The sequence below is a fragment of the Cnephaeus nilssonii genome, assembly GCF_951640355.1.
Source record: "Cnephaeus nilssonii genome assembly, chromosome: 2".
In the NCBI taxonomy this organism is placed as follows: Eukaryota; Metazoa; Chordata; class Mammalia; order Chiroptera; family Vespertilionidae; genus Cnephaeus; species Cnephaeus nilssonii.
Window position 1 is genome coordinate 50,551,161 of NC_137073.1, and position 15,295 is coordinate 50,566,455.

The following is a 15,295-nucleotide window of genomic DNA, read 5'->3' on the forward strand; positions in this document are numbered from 1 at the left end:
AATTACCAACTTCAGCCCTGGCCAGTTTGGCTCAGTGGATAGAGTGGACTAAAGGGTCCCGGGTTTGATTCTGATCGGGGGCACATGCCTGGGTTGCGGGCTCAGTCCAATGTGCAGAAGGCAGCCAATCAATGTTTCCCTCTCATCATTGATGTTTCTATTTCTCTCTTCCTCTCCCTTCCTCTCTGAAATCTATAAAAACATTTAAAAAATATTACCAACTTCAATTCAACTGTCATTGTTAGTTTGCTATGGCTTTAAACTCTCAGAGATTGTTTCCCAATGTTATGCTACTTCTACTTGACTGAAAACCCTGTGCTATTATTCTTACCTTCATTATATGAGATTGTAAAATTTCCCTGTGCCAGATGATGTATAAACAGCTGGTGATACTAAGTTGTCTTTATGGAAAAAAATCCATTGCCCTAAAGCAGGCATTATTTGACTTCAAATTTATGATACTTCTCAGTATACTTTATAACTGTGTTTCCAAAGTATATATATATTTCACATATTTGTTGACATAAAATTTGAGAAAGGAAGAATGTGCTATAAAAGGAAATGTTGTCTTTTTGTGGTTTTATAAGGAGAAACAACCTAAGGACAGAAAATGCATGTGGGGCATTAGAATGACAAATGCCCTCTGGGGCATGTGGTATAGTAGTTACATCCTACTGGCATTTGTATTTTGAACTTTCACCTGCATTTCTCACTCACTGGAGATGAGCCTAAGTAACTTTTGCCTCCTCCGCTCTCCTACAGGTATAGAGCAAAAAGAAGAAATCCCCAAACAAACGTTCTTAGATGAGCCAGTTCAGTCCCAGAGACATTAGCCTTTGTCCAGGTGTAATTCACTGAAGCAAACCCAACATCTGAAATCTAGGCCTGTAGGTATATCTAAAATCATGACTGATACACAGAGCAAGGTTCACCTGCCAGCTCTAAATGCTTTTCCTTTCCACCCTTCTCCTCCCCACATCCAATCTGAGATCCAGCTGCTTTCAGAGGCACAAGCAGTTCCCATAAGACAACAAACAACCCATTTGGTTGCACCCTCATAACTGAAATTCAAATGGGTTAACTGCAACGAAGTGGCTCTTTGGCCCCTTTGCCCTTTGCATCAGGGCGTTTGGCTTCTTCAGGTAACAGACCCCTTAGAGATGCTAGCATATATAATGAAATAAACTTACTGTTTTCTTTAACACCTTGAGAGCATAAGGCTTCTGAGTCCCCTTCTGTTTGCATCTGTACACAATGGATGTAGCACCCCTTGAGGGGGAAAAAGACAAAAAAAAATGTTATGCTCTGGACATGCAATCAAGGGGAAACATTGAAAATACCTATGTCTTGCAATTACCCTCATAGTTGACAATTGGTTATAAGTTCTACTGTAGAACCCACCCAAATGTTGAGAGTATTTTTTTTCTCTTGCAACTGAATGTAGCTGGCTCCAAAACATCCCAGGGTTTCTTTCCCTTTGCCCCATCCCTATACAAGCAACAACATGCTCACTGTTGCAGTTAGTGGCTCCATAATAAACTAGGCCTTCAGGTGAGAATGGCTTGTTGGGTGCATATCCATTCAACTTGAGAACCCCTGAGCTTTCCTAAAAGTGTGAGTCTGGAGTAAAGGAAGGCATTGGTGGTGTCAGTGAGAGGATTTAAGTTCAGCCCTTGGTCAGGGCAGTCTCCACTAGTTGGCAAGGGAGCTGGGGATCTTTGAGAATTTACACCATTTGGTGCCCTGGCGTTCTCCTAGAGCCAGTGTTAGTCCTACAGAGATCCTGGCTCCTTTGTGTTGGTGAATACTGCTACCATTTATTTCACAGGCCCTCACAAAAAGAGTTGTGTGAAATGTTCAGGAGGAAATACTATTTAAAATGGTCAAAGATATATAGGGGAAAAAAGCTTGAAGGAGCCCAGTCGGTGTAGCTCAGTGGTTGAGCGTCAACCTATGAACCAGTACCCCTGCTTTTTATTTTCATTTCCATTTGCAAAAAAAAAAAAAAGTCTAGATTGTATTGAAAAATCAAGACCAAACTATATGCTGTGTATAGAAAACCATGTAGAATCTAACGAGCAAAATAAACTGATGAACAAAATAGAACCAGAGTCCTGGATACATGGAACAGACTGACAGCTGTCATAGGGGAGGAATGGGGGGACTGAATGAAAGGTGAAGGGACTAGCCAAAGAACATATATGCATAAACCATGGACACAGAAAACAGTGTGGTGATGGCCAGAGGAAAGTGGGGGACAGGAGCAGAGGAGGAGAGATGGAGACATCTGTAATAATGTCAACAATAAAAATAAAGTTTAAATAAAGAAATAGAAAGGTACAAGTAGGTTAAAAGTAAAATGATAGGAAAGAGATACCATGCAAACACTATGAAAATAAATCAGCGATAGCTATACTAATATTAGGTTAACTAGACTTCAGAACAAAGATAGAGAGAGATATTACTTAATCATAAAGGGGTCAATTCCCCAAGATGACATAACAAATATAATTGTGTATACACCTAACAATAGCACTTCAAACTGCATGAAGCAAACACTGATAGAACCAAAAGGAGAAATAAAAAAATCCACTAATATAGTTGGAGACTTCAAAGCACATGGTTAACAATCAATAAAAAGAAAAAAGTAGACAAATTGTCCCTAAAGATGTAGAAGACATGAACAGTACTTTCGACTAAATTAACCTAATTGGCAATTGGAGAGAACTCCACATAAAAACAGCAGAATACACATTCTCTTCAAAGTTAGAGGATTCACGTACTTGATTCCCAGATTTACTATAAAGCTACAGTAATCAAAAGAGTGGTATTGGGGGAATAATAAACATGGAGACAAATGGAACAAAAAGAAAAATCCAAAAATCATCTTACACATATATATGGCCCATTGGTTTCTGACAAAGGTGAAAAAGTAATTTAGTGAAGAAAGGACAGTCTTTCCAACTATAAATAGTGCTAGAACTACTAGACATATACCCATATGCAACAAAACAAAACAAAACAAAAAAACAAATCTTTACATACACCTCATACTATACAAAAAGTACTTAAAACGGATCACAAATATAAATGTAAAACCTAGAACTCTAAAACTTTTTTTAAAAAGAAAGGAGAAAATTGTGTAGCCTTAAATATTTAATGCTTTCTTATAAAAAACAAACAAAAGTACAGTGCATGGAAGAATAAATAGGACTTCATTTAAAATAAGAATACTTTTATTTGAAAGTCACAGGCAGGGAGAAAAGTATATACAAATCACATGCCTAACAAAGGACTTGTATTTAGAATTATAAAAATCCTTGAGGCCCAATAATAAGAAAACAAACAATGCATTTAAAATATGGGTAAGATATTTAAACATATACTTCACCAAAGCAAATATCTGGATGGAAAATAAGCACAAGGAAAGATGCTCAGTATCATTAGTCATGAAGGAGATGCAAATTAAAACCATAATAAGATACAACTACTTACTTATTTGATGTGGCGAGCCGGCACGGCCATGGCATACTCAGCCCCAAGGCACCTTATGTGCCGAGCCAGCTCAGCCAGGTTCAGTGAGCCTGAGTGGGGGTGGTGAAGGATTTAGAAAAGATAGACAAGAGAATGAAAGCTGGGTCTCAGTGGGATGCTGTCCGCTCTGATGGAGAGCTAGTGACAGCGCCACTGACTACAAGCCGTGTCTTTATTTTATAGCCAGATGCCACGAGGCAAAGTAAGGGCGTGGTCAAGATGTTTACAACATTCTCGTGGGTTTTGATCCTACTCAACTACATGCACCTGAACTCTATCAAGCCCACATCACTCAGGCAGGTGGGACCACGTGTTCGGACCATAGGTTTACAACTACAGCTGTTGGCTATAATTGCGCTGGGAGGGCTCTGCCCTCCAAGCTGGGACTTGCACGTGGTCATGAGAGGACTGTGCCCTCTCTTTAGTCCGAGGCTTGAACCTGTCCAAACACTGTAGCTGCTCTCCACAATTAGACACCTTATAGAAAGAGAGACAATATCATGGGCTGGCAAGGATGCAGAAACAATGAAACTCTCATACATGGCTGGTGGAAGTGCAAAATGATAGGGCCACTTTGGAAAACAGCTTGGCAGTTTTTGGAGGGTGGGTGGGAAGAGATCAACCAATGAACTTGTATGCATATATGCATAACCTGTGGACACAGATGATGGGGTAGTGAGGGTGGGTGGGGGGCGGGAACCAGAGTGGGCTGGAAAAGGCTAATGGGGGAAGAATGAGGACCTATGTAAAACTTTCAACAATAAAGATTTTTAAAAAAGAATACTATATGATCCATCCGTTCACTCCCAGGTATTTACCCAAGTGAGATGAAAGCTATGTTCACTCACAAACTTGAACATGAATCTTTATAGCAGCTTATTAGTAAACCCCCAGAACTGCAAACAACTCCAATATCCCTCAACTGAGAAATGGATTGACAGTATGTGATACATCTATATAGTGAAAGACTACCCAGAAATAAAAAGAAATGAATGAGGGTACACATAACAGCTTGGGTGATTCTCTAAATTAACACCCTAAGTGAAAGAAACTATGTTCAAAAGGCTATAAGTTGTATGACTCTTCACATTAACTTATCAATAATTTCAGTATACAAACCGTTATCTTAGCAAAGCTTTAAGAAAACTTTTTCAACAAAATACACCCTTGATTGATCAACCTCCGGACACAAGTATGTTAGAATTAACTTTTTTTGTACGTGAGGAATCTATTAAGAAAGTCCTATTTTATTTTGCTAAGTAATAGACTTATTAATGTTACAGACCTTGTAATTTTTTCCAGCTTTATTGCAATATAATTAACATATAACATTGTGAAAGTGTAAGCTATACAAGATAATGACTTGATATATGAATACTGTAAAATGATTGCCACAATAGTAATAATGTTAGTTAACATCTATCACCTCACATAGATACAATTTTAGAAATAACTTTTTAAAGTGTGGAAATATTAAGTTAAAAGAATAGGACAGTCCTAACCAGTTTGGCTCAGTGGATAAAGTGTTGGCCTGCAGTCTCAATTTTATTTTTTCCCGGGTTTGACTCAGGTCAAAGGCATGTACCTTGGTTGCAGACTCCTCCCCCGCATGCCCTGAGCCCTGGTCAGGATGCATGCAGGAGGCAACCAATTGATTTGTTTCTCTCACATCGATGTTTCTCTATGTCTTTCCCTCTCTTTTCTTCTCTCCCTAAAAATCAATGGAAAAATATCCTCAGGTGAGGATTAACAACAAAAAGAATAGAACAGCTCATATAAATTTATGTAAAATAATATTTCAGTAATTTTCCCCAAATATAGTTTATATTCTTTGCTAAAATTAAATGATTATTATAATGTGTATAAATGTAATTTCAGAAATATATAAATTTTATATAAATTTAATATGTTTATATAAAAATAAAAATTATTGTGCACAGTAAGTTAATTTTTAATATAGAAATAACATTTTGTTATAATGCTGTATTCTTGCTTCAAAATAGGTGATATGAAGAGAGAATAAACATAAAATTTCCTGAGATCCAAAGGCAGAAAAAAGATCAGAGATTAGAGGATATTATATTCAGAGTTATTCAACTGAAAAAAAAATGCTTCACTGCTCATGTCTATTCATTTTTAACATATTCTTTAACAAAAAGGCCAAGAAATACAGAAACTAGAAATTATTCTGCTATCATTTGATGAGAAAGAAAATCAATACTCCTTGGGAATCAGAACCTGACTTCTACTTTCAAATTGCTTTTGTTTAACAGAAATCTTGGAAAAATAATTTTTTAGCTCTAGTCTTGTCTAATATGGTTGGTTATTTAAAAAAAAGTTAAAGGCAAAAAGCTCTAAATGTAGACTACCCTGTTTCATATCAGAGAACAAAGAAAATGTAGTCAAACCTACTTTATCATGTGTACATGATAACCGTAATGTGATGTATATGCTATTTTATATGTATACTAGAGGCCCGGCGCATGAAATTCATGTGCAGGTACAGTCCCTAGGCCTGGCCTGCAATCAGGACCATCTTCCCTGGCTGCCTGCGCTGGCCCCACCCCCCACCACCACCCACCCTGGTTCCCCGTTTGCCATCAGATGATCAGAGCCTGCCGGCTTGGGAAAGAGACCGAGAGGTGGTCAGTGCACCTCATAGTGACTGGTCCAGTGATCATTCTGGTTGTTCCGTTATTAGTGTCAATTTGCATATTACCCTTTTATTATATAGGATTATATAGGATAGAGGACCGGTGCACAGGTGAGGGCTGGCCGACCTGCCCTGATGGGAGCCCCGGATCAGGGTGGGGGTCCCCACTGGGGGGCAGGGCCAGCCAGGACAAGGGGCTGCTGGATCAAGGGTTTGCAGGCCAGCCACACCCTCTATCAGGGTGGGGGTCCCCACTGGGGGGCAGGGCCAGCCGGGGCGAGGGGCGGAAGTCCTTCTGGTCTCTGGTCGTTCTGGTTGTTCTGCCGTTTCAGTCACTGGGCTTTTATTATATACTAGAGTCCTGGTGCACAGCTTTGTGCACTGGTGGGGTCCCTCGGCCTGGCCTGTGCCCTCTCACAATCCGGGACCTCTTGGGGGATGCCAGACTGCTGGTTTCGGCCTGGTCCCCGCAGGCCAGGCCAAGGGACCCCACTGGTGCACAGATTCGTGCACCGGGCCTCTAGTATGCATATAAGACCTTTGGTTAATCTCTTCCCACCTTCCTCCCTCCCCCTTCCCTCTGTTCCATGTTTCCATGCCTGTGCATTGAGCATCTGCCCCCTGGTGGTCAGTGCACATCATAGCTACCAGTAGAACTGTTGAAAGGTCGTTTAGGCTTTTATATATAGAAAGGACATTATATGCACACACATTATAGCCCCTGTTAAGCTATTAAGAAGCATTTGATGTTGGTACTTGGCCAAACTTATGGATGTATGGAAAAAGCTCCATATATATTTATTTGCCTAGAGACATTTCAAGTATAGTCTTTTGCTACTCATTTAGGGCTACTTAGTACAAAAAAAGGGGGCTTTTTAACCTACAGTTTATCTTTACACGTTCCTCCCACTCAATATTTAAAGAACAACTATCAAAATTTTTTTCATCTCTTTTATAAAACATGTTTTTTATTTTATTTTTTCATAGTCTCACTCCTTTATTCTCCCCTTTGCTCTCCTTTTTTGTTTTAAGGAGAGATTGGTTCAATTTTATTTTTTCCTGCAAAAGAAATCCAAGTACATTGACCTGTAACTGTCTACCCACCAGCTGAGAGATGGATATCTGAATGCATTCAAAGGGCCAGGTAGAGATCAATTCTGATTCGAAATGGAAGCAGGAAGTCAGAAGTCTGAACTCACATCACTGTTTTAGGGAATTTCAGATACAAATTCTCTTAGAGACTCTGCTGACTACTGTTTCTTTGCTCCCACTGTATTTCTGCAATGATATGCTTCATAGCCATGTAAAACTATCTTTGCTGAGGGTATCAGGCAGTATAAGTTATTGAAGAGTTTCACTTTTTTTTTAATGAGAGGGGTCCTGAAATGAACCCAAAGAATCTTGTTGTCATTTTCTAATGTTGTAGGTGCTTGGTTAAAGAATATATTTATATCAAAATATTAATCATTTTTTTAATTTTTAATGCATTTATTACTTTTTGTTTGTTTTTGCATTTGATGTTTGATGTTTTTATTTTCAATGTGTATATGTGCTTGCAGGAAAGAGCCTCCTAATGCTCATTATGAAAAGGTTTAAAAGCAAAACTGTGATTTATAAGAACTGTCAATCATCTGTTGAAAAGATAATGTGTGCAATACTACATATTATATTGCTTCTACATGATTGACTTGCTATTGTTTAACAAGCCTACTCTTTTCATTGATTTTTAATTAGATGAATTATTAAAGAAGACTGGTTATAACCTCACAATTAATTCTTCTTGGGGGTGAAAGTAAAGTCATATTCAGGAACAGGAGCCTGAACTAGTCAGTCTCTAAGTGTTTAATGTCAGTACACACTTTGCCCCATTCCAGTGACAGTTTTTCATTGTTTCATCCTCCAGCTCTGTCAGCCTGTAACTCCTCAATGCTCTTCAATACTTGTTTCAAAATGTTCTTTGGTCACCAAAGACAAGAGAAATTGGAACCTTAAGCAAATAAAGAACTGGAGGAAAACTGCTGATAAGACTTAATTACTGATTTGGCATTTTCAATCTACAACTCGAAGAATGAGTGGCTAACCTTTAGATTTTAAAAAGTTGTTATTAGACCTGGAGTTTTTCTTTTTTTTTTTAATATATTTTTATTGATTTTTTTTACAGAGAGGAAGGGAGAGGGACAGAGAGCTAGAAACATCGATGAGAGAGAAACATCAACCAGCTGCCTCCTGCACACCCCCCACTGGGGATGTGCCCGCAACCAAGGTACATGCCCTTGACCGGAATCGAACCTGGGACCTTTCAGTCCGCAGGCAGACGCTCTATCCATTGAGCCAAACCGGTTTCGGCTAGACCTGGAGTTTTTCCAAGGAAGTTAAATATTACAGTCTTAAAGTAAATCTCAAAAATATCATGTTGAGGAATGATATTGAACTCCAGATTTTAAGAAGCGTTCCAGCCCAAGGTTTTAATAAGTTTGGGTTCAGACTCTGTCCATAACTACCCTCCCCTTCACTGGGTCACTTTCTTGCTGAATCCTGCATGGGTGTGGGCAAGCACCCTATTTTGAGCATCCTGCCCTTTTTCTTTAAATCACCTCTTCAAATTTTCTGCTTAACAAGATTGTAGTCATTCTTTAATTCAGCTTGGTCATCACATCTTATTGGATACCTCCAGTGGCACACATACCACATCCTTTTCATTCCATCCTGGAGTCATTTGAAGCTAGCTTGGTCCACCTCTGCACCTAATATCTGCTTTGTGGTTTATTCACATGCATGTATCAGGGTTATATATATATCATGTCCTCCTACTTGGAGTTGTTCCATTTATTTTTAAATGTCTTTATTTGTTCGGCCAGTGTGGTTCAGTGGTTGAGCATCAACCCATGAACCAGGAGGTCACAATTCCATTCCGGGTCAGGGCACATGCCTGGACTGCGTGCTCGATCCCCAGTGGAGGGATGTGCAGGAGGCAGCTGATCAATGATTCTCTCTCATCATTGATGTTTCTATCTCTCTCTCCCACTCCCTCTCTGAAATCAATAAAAATGTATGTATTTTTTTTAATGTCTTTATTTTACTCTCAGTTTTGAGACATATTTTTACCTGATATAGAATTCTGGCTGACAGTTTTTTTCACACAACTTTAAAGGTATTATTCCAGTGTGTCTGACCTCCACTTCTTTCTGATGAGGTATTAGTTATTCATATCATTGTATCCTGTATATCTCATATCTTCTTCGGTTGCTTTAAAGATGTTTTCTTTCTCTTTAGTTTCTGTCTTTTGACCACATACCAATGTTTTGTTTTCTTTTAATTTATTATGATTGCTGCTCAATGAGCTTTTTGGATCTGCAATATTCTTTACCAAATTTTGAAAATGTTTGCCTATTATCTCTTAAAAAATTTTTTTTGGTTTAATTCTTTCTCTCCTCTCCCTCTGGAACACACAATACATGTAGAGTAGCCTACTTGGTATTTTCCCAAAAGTTTTTGAGGTTTTGTTCATTTTTACCAGTTGTTTTTCTTTCTATTCTTCAAGTTAGGTAATTTCTATTGATTTATCTTCAAGTTCACTGACCTTTTCTTCTGCAGCCTCCAATCCAGTCTTACGCTTATGAATTTTTAATTTCATGTAAGTACTTTTCAGTTCTAAAGTTTCCATTAGGCTCTTTTTAATAGTTTCTATTTCTGTGCTGAGATGCCCCATATGTTTACTCACTATGCCCATATTTTGCTTCATGTTCTTGAATAAATTTACCATATTTGTTTCACACTCTTCATCTGTTCATTCCAACATCTGGGTTATCTCCAAGTCAATTTTATTGACTGTTGTTTTTCCCCCCTTGATTAAGGGTCCAATTTCGTGCTTCTTTGAATGTCTGGTACCTTTTTTTTTTATTGTGTGATCAAAATTGTAAAATGGTACATACTAGGAAGTTTGAATTATATTATTTTCTTTCAAAGAGAGTTGGCTTTCAGTGGCAGGCAGTTAAATTGTTGACAAATCTATTTGATCCTGTTCAGTTTGGTTTTATTTGTTGTTACAGCAGATAAAGTTACAGCAGATCTATTTGAGTTATGTTCTTGGTCCTATGTCATGGTCCTTCTCTAGGGTATGATCTTTACTCTTAAGTGATCTTTTGGAGATCTCAACTAAATATCTGAGATGCTCAGTGAAGTCTCTCAATCCTTGGCCATAGATCCAGTGTCTTCCAACAATATATGCCTGTCTCCCCTCCCATATATTTGTTAGCTCAGAGCTCCTTCCCAACTGCTCCTGCCTAGCTTCATAAAGCCCCATACTTGTCCCAGTTAGAAAGCCAAGGTGAATGTGGTACTGACCGTGTGTTTCCCTTTTTCCCTTCTCTCAGGAATCACAGCCCTTTACTGCCAATCGTTCAGTTACAAAAGACAACTGTCTCATGCAGTATGTCCAAGTCACATATGGAAGAAGGTCAGCTACAGTACCTGCCATTCCATCATTGGCAGAGCAGAACTCCTCCCTTACAGTCTTAATTTTTATCACCGTATCGAGTTTGAATCAGACATTAATGTGCAAAAGAGAAAAATACTATGTTTATGCTTTATGCATTTATCAATAGTACATTACAAATGTTGACAATGTTTGTGATTGCAGGCGATTAGCAAATGATAAATCTACAAGAGCTGAATTAAGAAATCCTCCTTTGGCATTCCAGGCCGCTTTTAAAACACCAACAGCTTTTGTTATTGTTTCTGGAGAAGAAAGGAATTTTGAGGCATGAGATGTAATTTTATTATTTCAAAACACTATGCCCAAGAATTTTTCCTGTTCAATAGATGGTCAGACAGACATATTTTAGGACAAAATAACTAACCCATTTTAGATCACAGGCCTTGAGACTGCCCCCACTGCTGCTTCTAAAGGATTCATGTGGCTGAGAGCTGTACCAGATGGCTGACACAGACAAGGAAGATTTCATCTTCCCAGATGAGACTTACAGTCTTGTCACTGGCATTCAGCGACATTTAGCATTTAATATTATGAAACTGAAAGGATTAGAAATCAGTATGATCACTCCTTCAACAAGAGGCTTAGCAGAGAGACAAGGCTGGTAGCTTACCGAGCACACAGATAGGTTTTGTTTGGCCTGCACAGGGTTATTTAAAATGTTGGATGTGTTGCCAACATTTAAATATTGAGACATTTTATTAAAAATTGTATATTTCCATCATCTCTTGAATCTGGCAACACTCATTTTTAATTCGTGTCCAGCAGCAGTTGGCACAACACAAATAGCAACTGTCCTTTAGAGAGGGCCTGTGGCCCCTTCCCACCTCTCCCCATTCACACACCTCCCATCTCCTGTGGTATACACAGGTGCCTCCCCTGATCCAATTAGTACTCTTAGGAACTAGGGACAGCTGGTCATCAAAGCAGAGAAATGTCTTAAAGGCTCCCTTCCAGAAAGGTAGGTGGGATTATCATTTGTAGAACTCCCTCCACTTCTCTGTTTTCAAATTCAGTTTAGTGGTTAAAAGACCACGATTATTATTCCATTTCACTGTATCAAAGATGCCATCAACTTGAAGAGGCATCATTATGCTATGATCACTGAAAGAAAACCTGCCCCCATTTAACAACCACGTCCCATAAACTGAAGGATGCATTCTGATTGCAGAGATGTTAAAAATGTGGAAGATTTTGCATTTTAATATCAATTAAAATATAAATAGTATCACACATGAATAGGATGCTTTGTCAGTTACCAATCAATTTAAATCTCTTCATAATTCCCATTCCTACTGCCACAGTCTCTTAAATAGGCCTTATCTCACTCCCCTTCAATCCTCCTCCATTCTACTAGTAGAACCATATTCCTAGAGTAGAAATTTGACCATGTGTCTCCCCTGTGGTCACTATCCCCATGAGAGTGAACGGGTCCAGATCCCTTAGCTTTTCATGTGAGACCATTTACCATTTTGCCTTTTTTGTTTTTTGTCTCACCTCCTCGTGCCCTCCCTCTTATACATAGCAACACCAAATTCACTCAGTCTTTGAGCATCCTGCCCTTTTTCTTTAAATCACCTCTTCAAATTTTCTGCTTAACAAGATTTTAGTCATTCTTTAATTCAGCTTGGTCATCACATCTTATTGGATACCTCCCGTGGCACACATACCACATCCTTTTCATTCCATCCTGGAGTCATTTGAAGCTAGCTTGACCCACATCTGCACCTAATATCTGCTTTGTGGTTTATTCACATGCATGCCTGTTTAGACCAGAGCTAATGCCATTGAGATTATGACATCTCATAAGTTAATTTCACCCTTCACAGATGCATTTTGCCTACAAAATGTCTAGACAATTTTTGTAATTAGGTGTCAACATTAAAAACAGAGACACCTCACATTTTAAGAACACTAAAGCTAGAAACATTGTATTAGCCTTCCTGGATACCACAACCAGCTAAATCTATGGCAAAGGCTGCCTCATCAAGATATGATGTATTTTCTACCATGTGTCAGAAAACCCATCAGCCCCCTTGGTCTTTAATGCCTTTTCACTCACTTATAATTCAGGCATGGCCTCTGTAAGCTTCAGAGTCTGCAGATTTTTAGACAGACTGTGAACTCCTTGAATTAAGATCCCATTGATCTATGTCCCCTGGTGCCTAGCACAGAGCCTGGCATATATAGTTGGAATTCAAGAGATATTTTATAATTGAATAATCTGATATGATAATCACAACAGTCCAGCAAAGAGGCAAGGTACATATTATGATTCATCGTTGATAAAGAATCTACAGTTTGGGAAGGTAATGTTCTTGTTCAAAAAGATAATTTATAAGAGGCAGAGCTGAGATGGAAATCTCTGTTCCATGTTTTAAGATTTCTTATTAAGACACATAGTCTTTCATCGCTGTCTATATGGAAACATCATGAAACCTTAATACTTTCTCAATTGATGAATTAATCTTCTAGATCCCCACCATTACAGAACTTATCACACACTGCTTTGTATTATATCATTACATGTATGTGGCTTAATAATAAAAACCTGTGACCAGCTAGTGCCTTTCATATTATAGACCTGCAATATCAACTTAGAGAATTTTTAAAAATTGAATGAATAACTTTCTAGTCTTTATTATTTCTATCATAATAATGCCTTAAATCCTGTATGCAAGAATGGAAGGAAAAAATGGAGAGAGGCAGAGGCAGAGGAAAGGAAGGGAGGAAGGATGCAAGGAAAGAAGGAAATTATTATGATAAAAGAAGAAAAATAAAAATGCAGGCATTTACACCTTGTTACTATTTCCCATCCTTATCAACAGTATCTGTCATGATAAAACTGATAAATTCAAATTGTTTCTAATCCGTTTAGGATTTCAAGTGTTACCTATATTATTGTCATACTAGAGGCCCAGTACATGAAATTCGTGCACTCGGGGGTGGGAGTCCCTCAGCCCAGCCTGTGCCCTCTCACAGTCTGGGAGCCCTTGGGGGATGTCCGACTGATGGCTTAGGCCTGTCAGTTGGACATCCTTAGGGCTGTTGCGGAGGCAGGAGAGGCTCCCGCCACCACCACTGCACTCGCCAGCCATGAGCCCAGCTTCTGGCTGAGCAGCGCTCCCCCTGTGGGAGCACACTGACCACCAGGGGCCAGCTCCTGCGTTGAGCATCTGCCTCCTGGTGGTCATTGTGCATCATAGAGACCGGTCGTTCCACTGATCAGATTTGCATATTAGCTTTTTATTATATAGGATTTATTTTCAGATATTTGTATTTGTTTCCACTAACGCCACAGCCACTTCTCTCTTTAATAATACCATATGTTTCTTTCATTAATGCCAGATTGTTTGAGTCAATCTTATCATTAGAAGTGATGCTGCTCTTCTGGACAGTGATGTCTGGATTAAATTTTTTCTGACTGATAGCAGAACTTGGCATTTCCAGTTCGTTGGTCCTGCCCCCAAAACATAATAATGTCTTCTTCGCCTTTCCCCTTAGATAATCAAGTTCAGGAGGGAATAAAATAACTGTTACTCACAGTTATGTAAGGCAATCAACCCAATAGAGTCTTACACTCCACACACAGTATTCAATAAACCTCGCTTACTCATCCCAGAGAACAGGAACCATATTTGGGCTCTTACTATCTGACAACTTCTAGGCCTGGCACAGGGATACTTCCCAGCAATGTGGGTGATAGGAGTTATGAATTCAGCTAGCCATATATATACTTTGCCAATTTTAAACTCAAATATGGACATCTTTATCACTTTTTTGTGGCTATTACTTACTAAACCATTTTGTATAGTAAATAAATAATGTACTTCCACCTAATGCAATTACTAAATTAATATACTTATAAACCAACCATTGCTATTTATAATTATCATCTTGCCATAATGGAAAGCTGGGGTTTGAAGGGATTAACATGAATCAGTGCTGCAGCTCTCCCTGCATAGAATACAAACCTGCCCTTCTTTCTCAGCAACCTGTCTTCATATACTCTACCATAAGATATTTTTTCAATACTTCTAATGCTTTTTAACATATTACGCCATTGTTTTAGGATTCTGGACCTATTTGAAAAAGATAATGTGTTCTGCATTCAGACAATACAGGGCACCTTGTTCAAAAATTATTAGTAACTTCAAAATGTCAATAACAAAGCATCAAATCAAGTGCCGAGCTCTTCAGAGCACAGAAACCTGTGTGCTGACAGGTCACTTGCTCATGAAGCTACTCCTGACCAGAGGCAAATCATTTCACCTCCTTGACCCTCAAAGTGCCTTATACCTCTCATGCTCACTGTAAGGATCACATAAGTTCAAATGCTTTGTAGACTCCAAATCACTTAGAAATATATAAGTTTGTGTTTTAAACTTATTGGTTAATGCACTGATTTTTTTGAAGTTTAATTAATAAATATTATAGAACACCTCCTGAAGACCAAGCCTGAAACAATGAGTATTGCTTATTTCCCTATGAAGACCCAAATTCTTTCTTAAAACAATAGGCTTTACCATGATTTCACACTAATTGTGGACTTTGGAGAGTTAGCAGTAATATACCCCTTGAAAGAAGAGCCCATTATATAGATCTGCCTGAACACA

General features: G+C 38.6%; 1 protein-coding gene across 1 annotated transcript in view; it reads right to left on the minus strand.

The window, feature by feature from the left end:
* Positions 1 to 15,295, minus strand: part of CAMK4 (calcium/calmodulin dependent protein kinase IV) — a 140,598-nt gene that overhangs the window by 70,666 nt on the left and 54,637 nt on the right. The window contains exon 2 of the mRNA XM_079795354.1: positions 1,191 to 1,269. Within this exon, the coding sequence (XP_079651480.1) occupies positions 1,191 to 1,269 (79 nt within the window). The remainder of the gene's footprint in view (positions 1 to 1,190; positions 1,270 to 15,295) is intronic.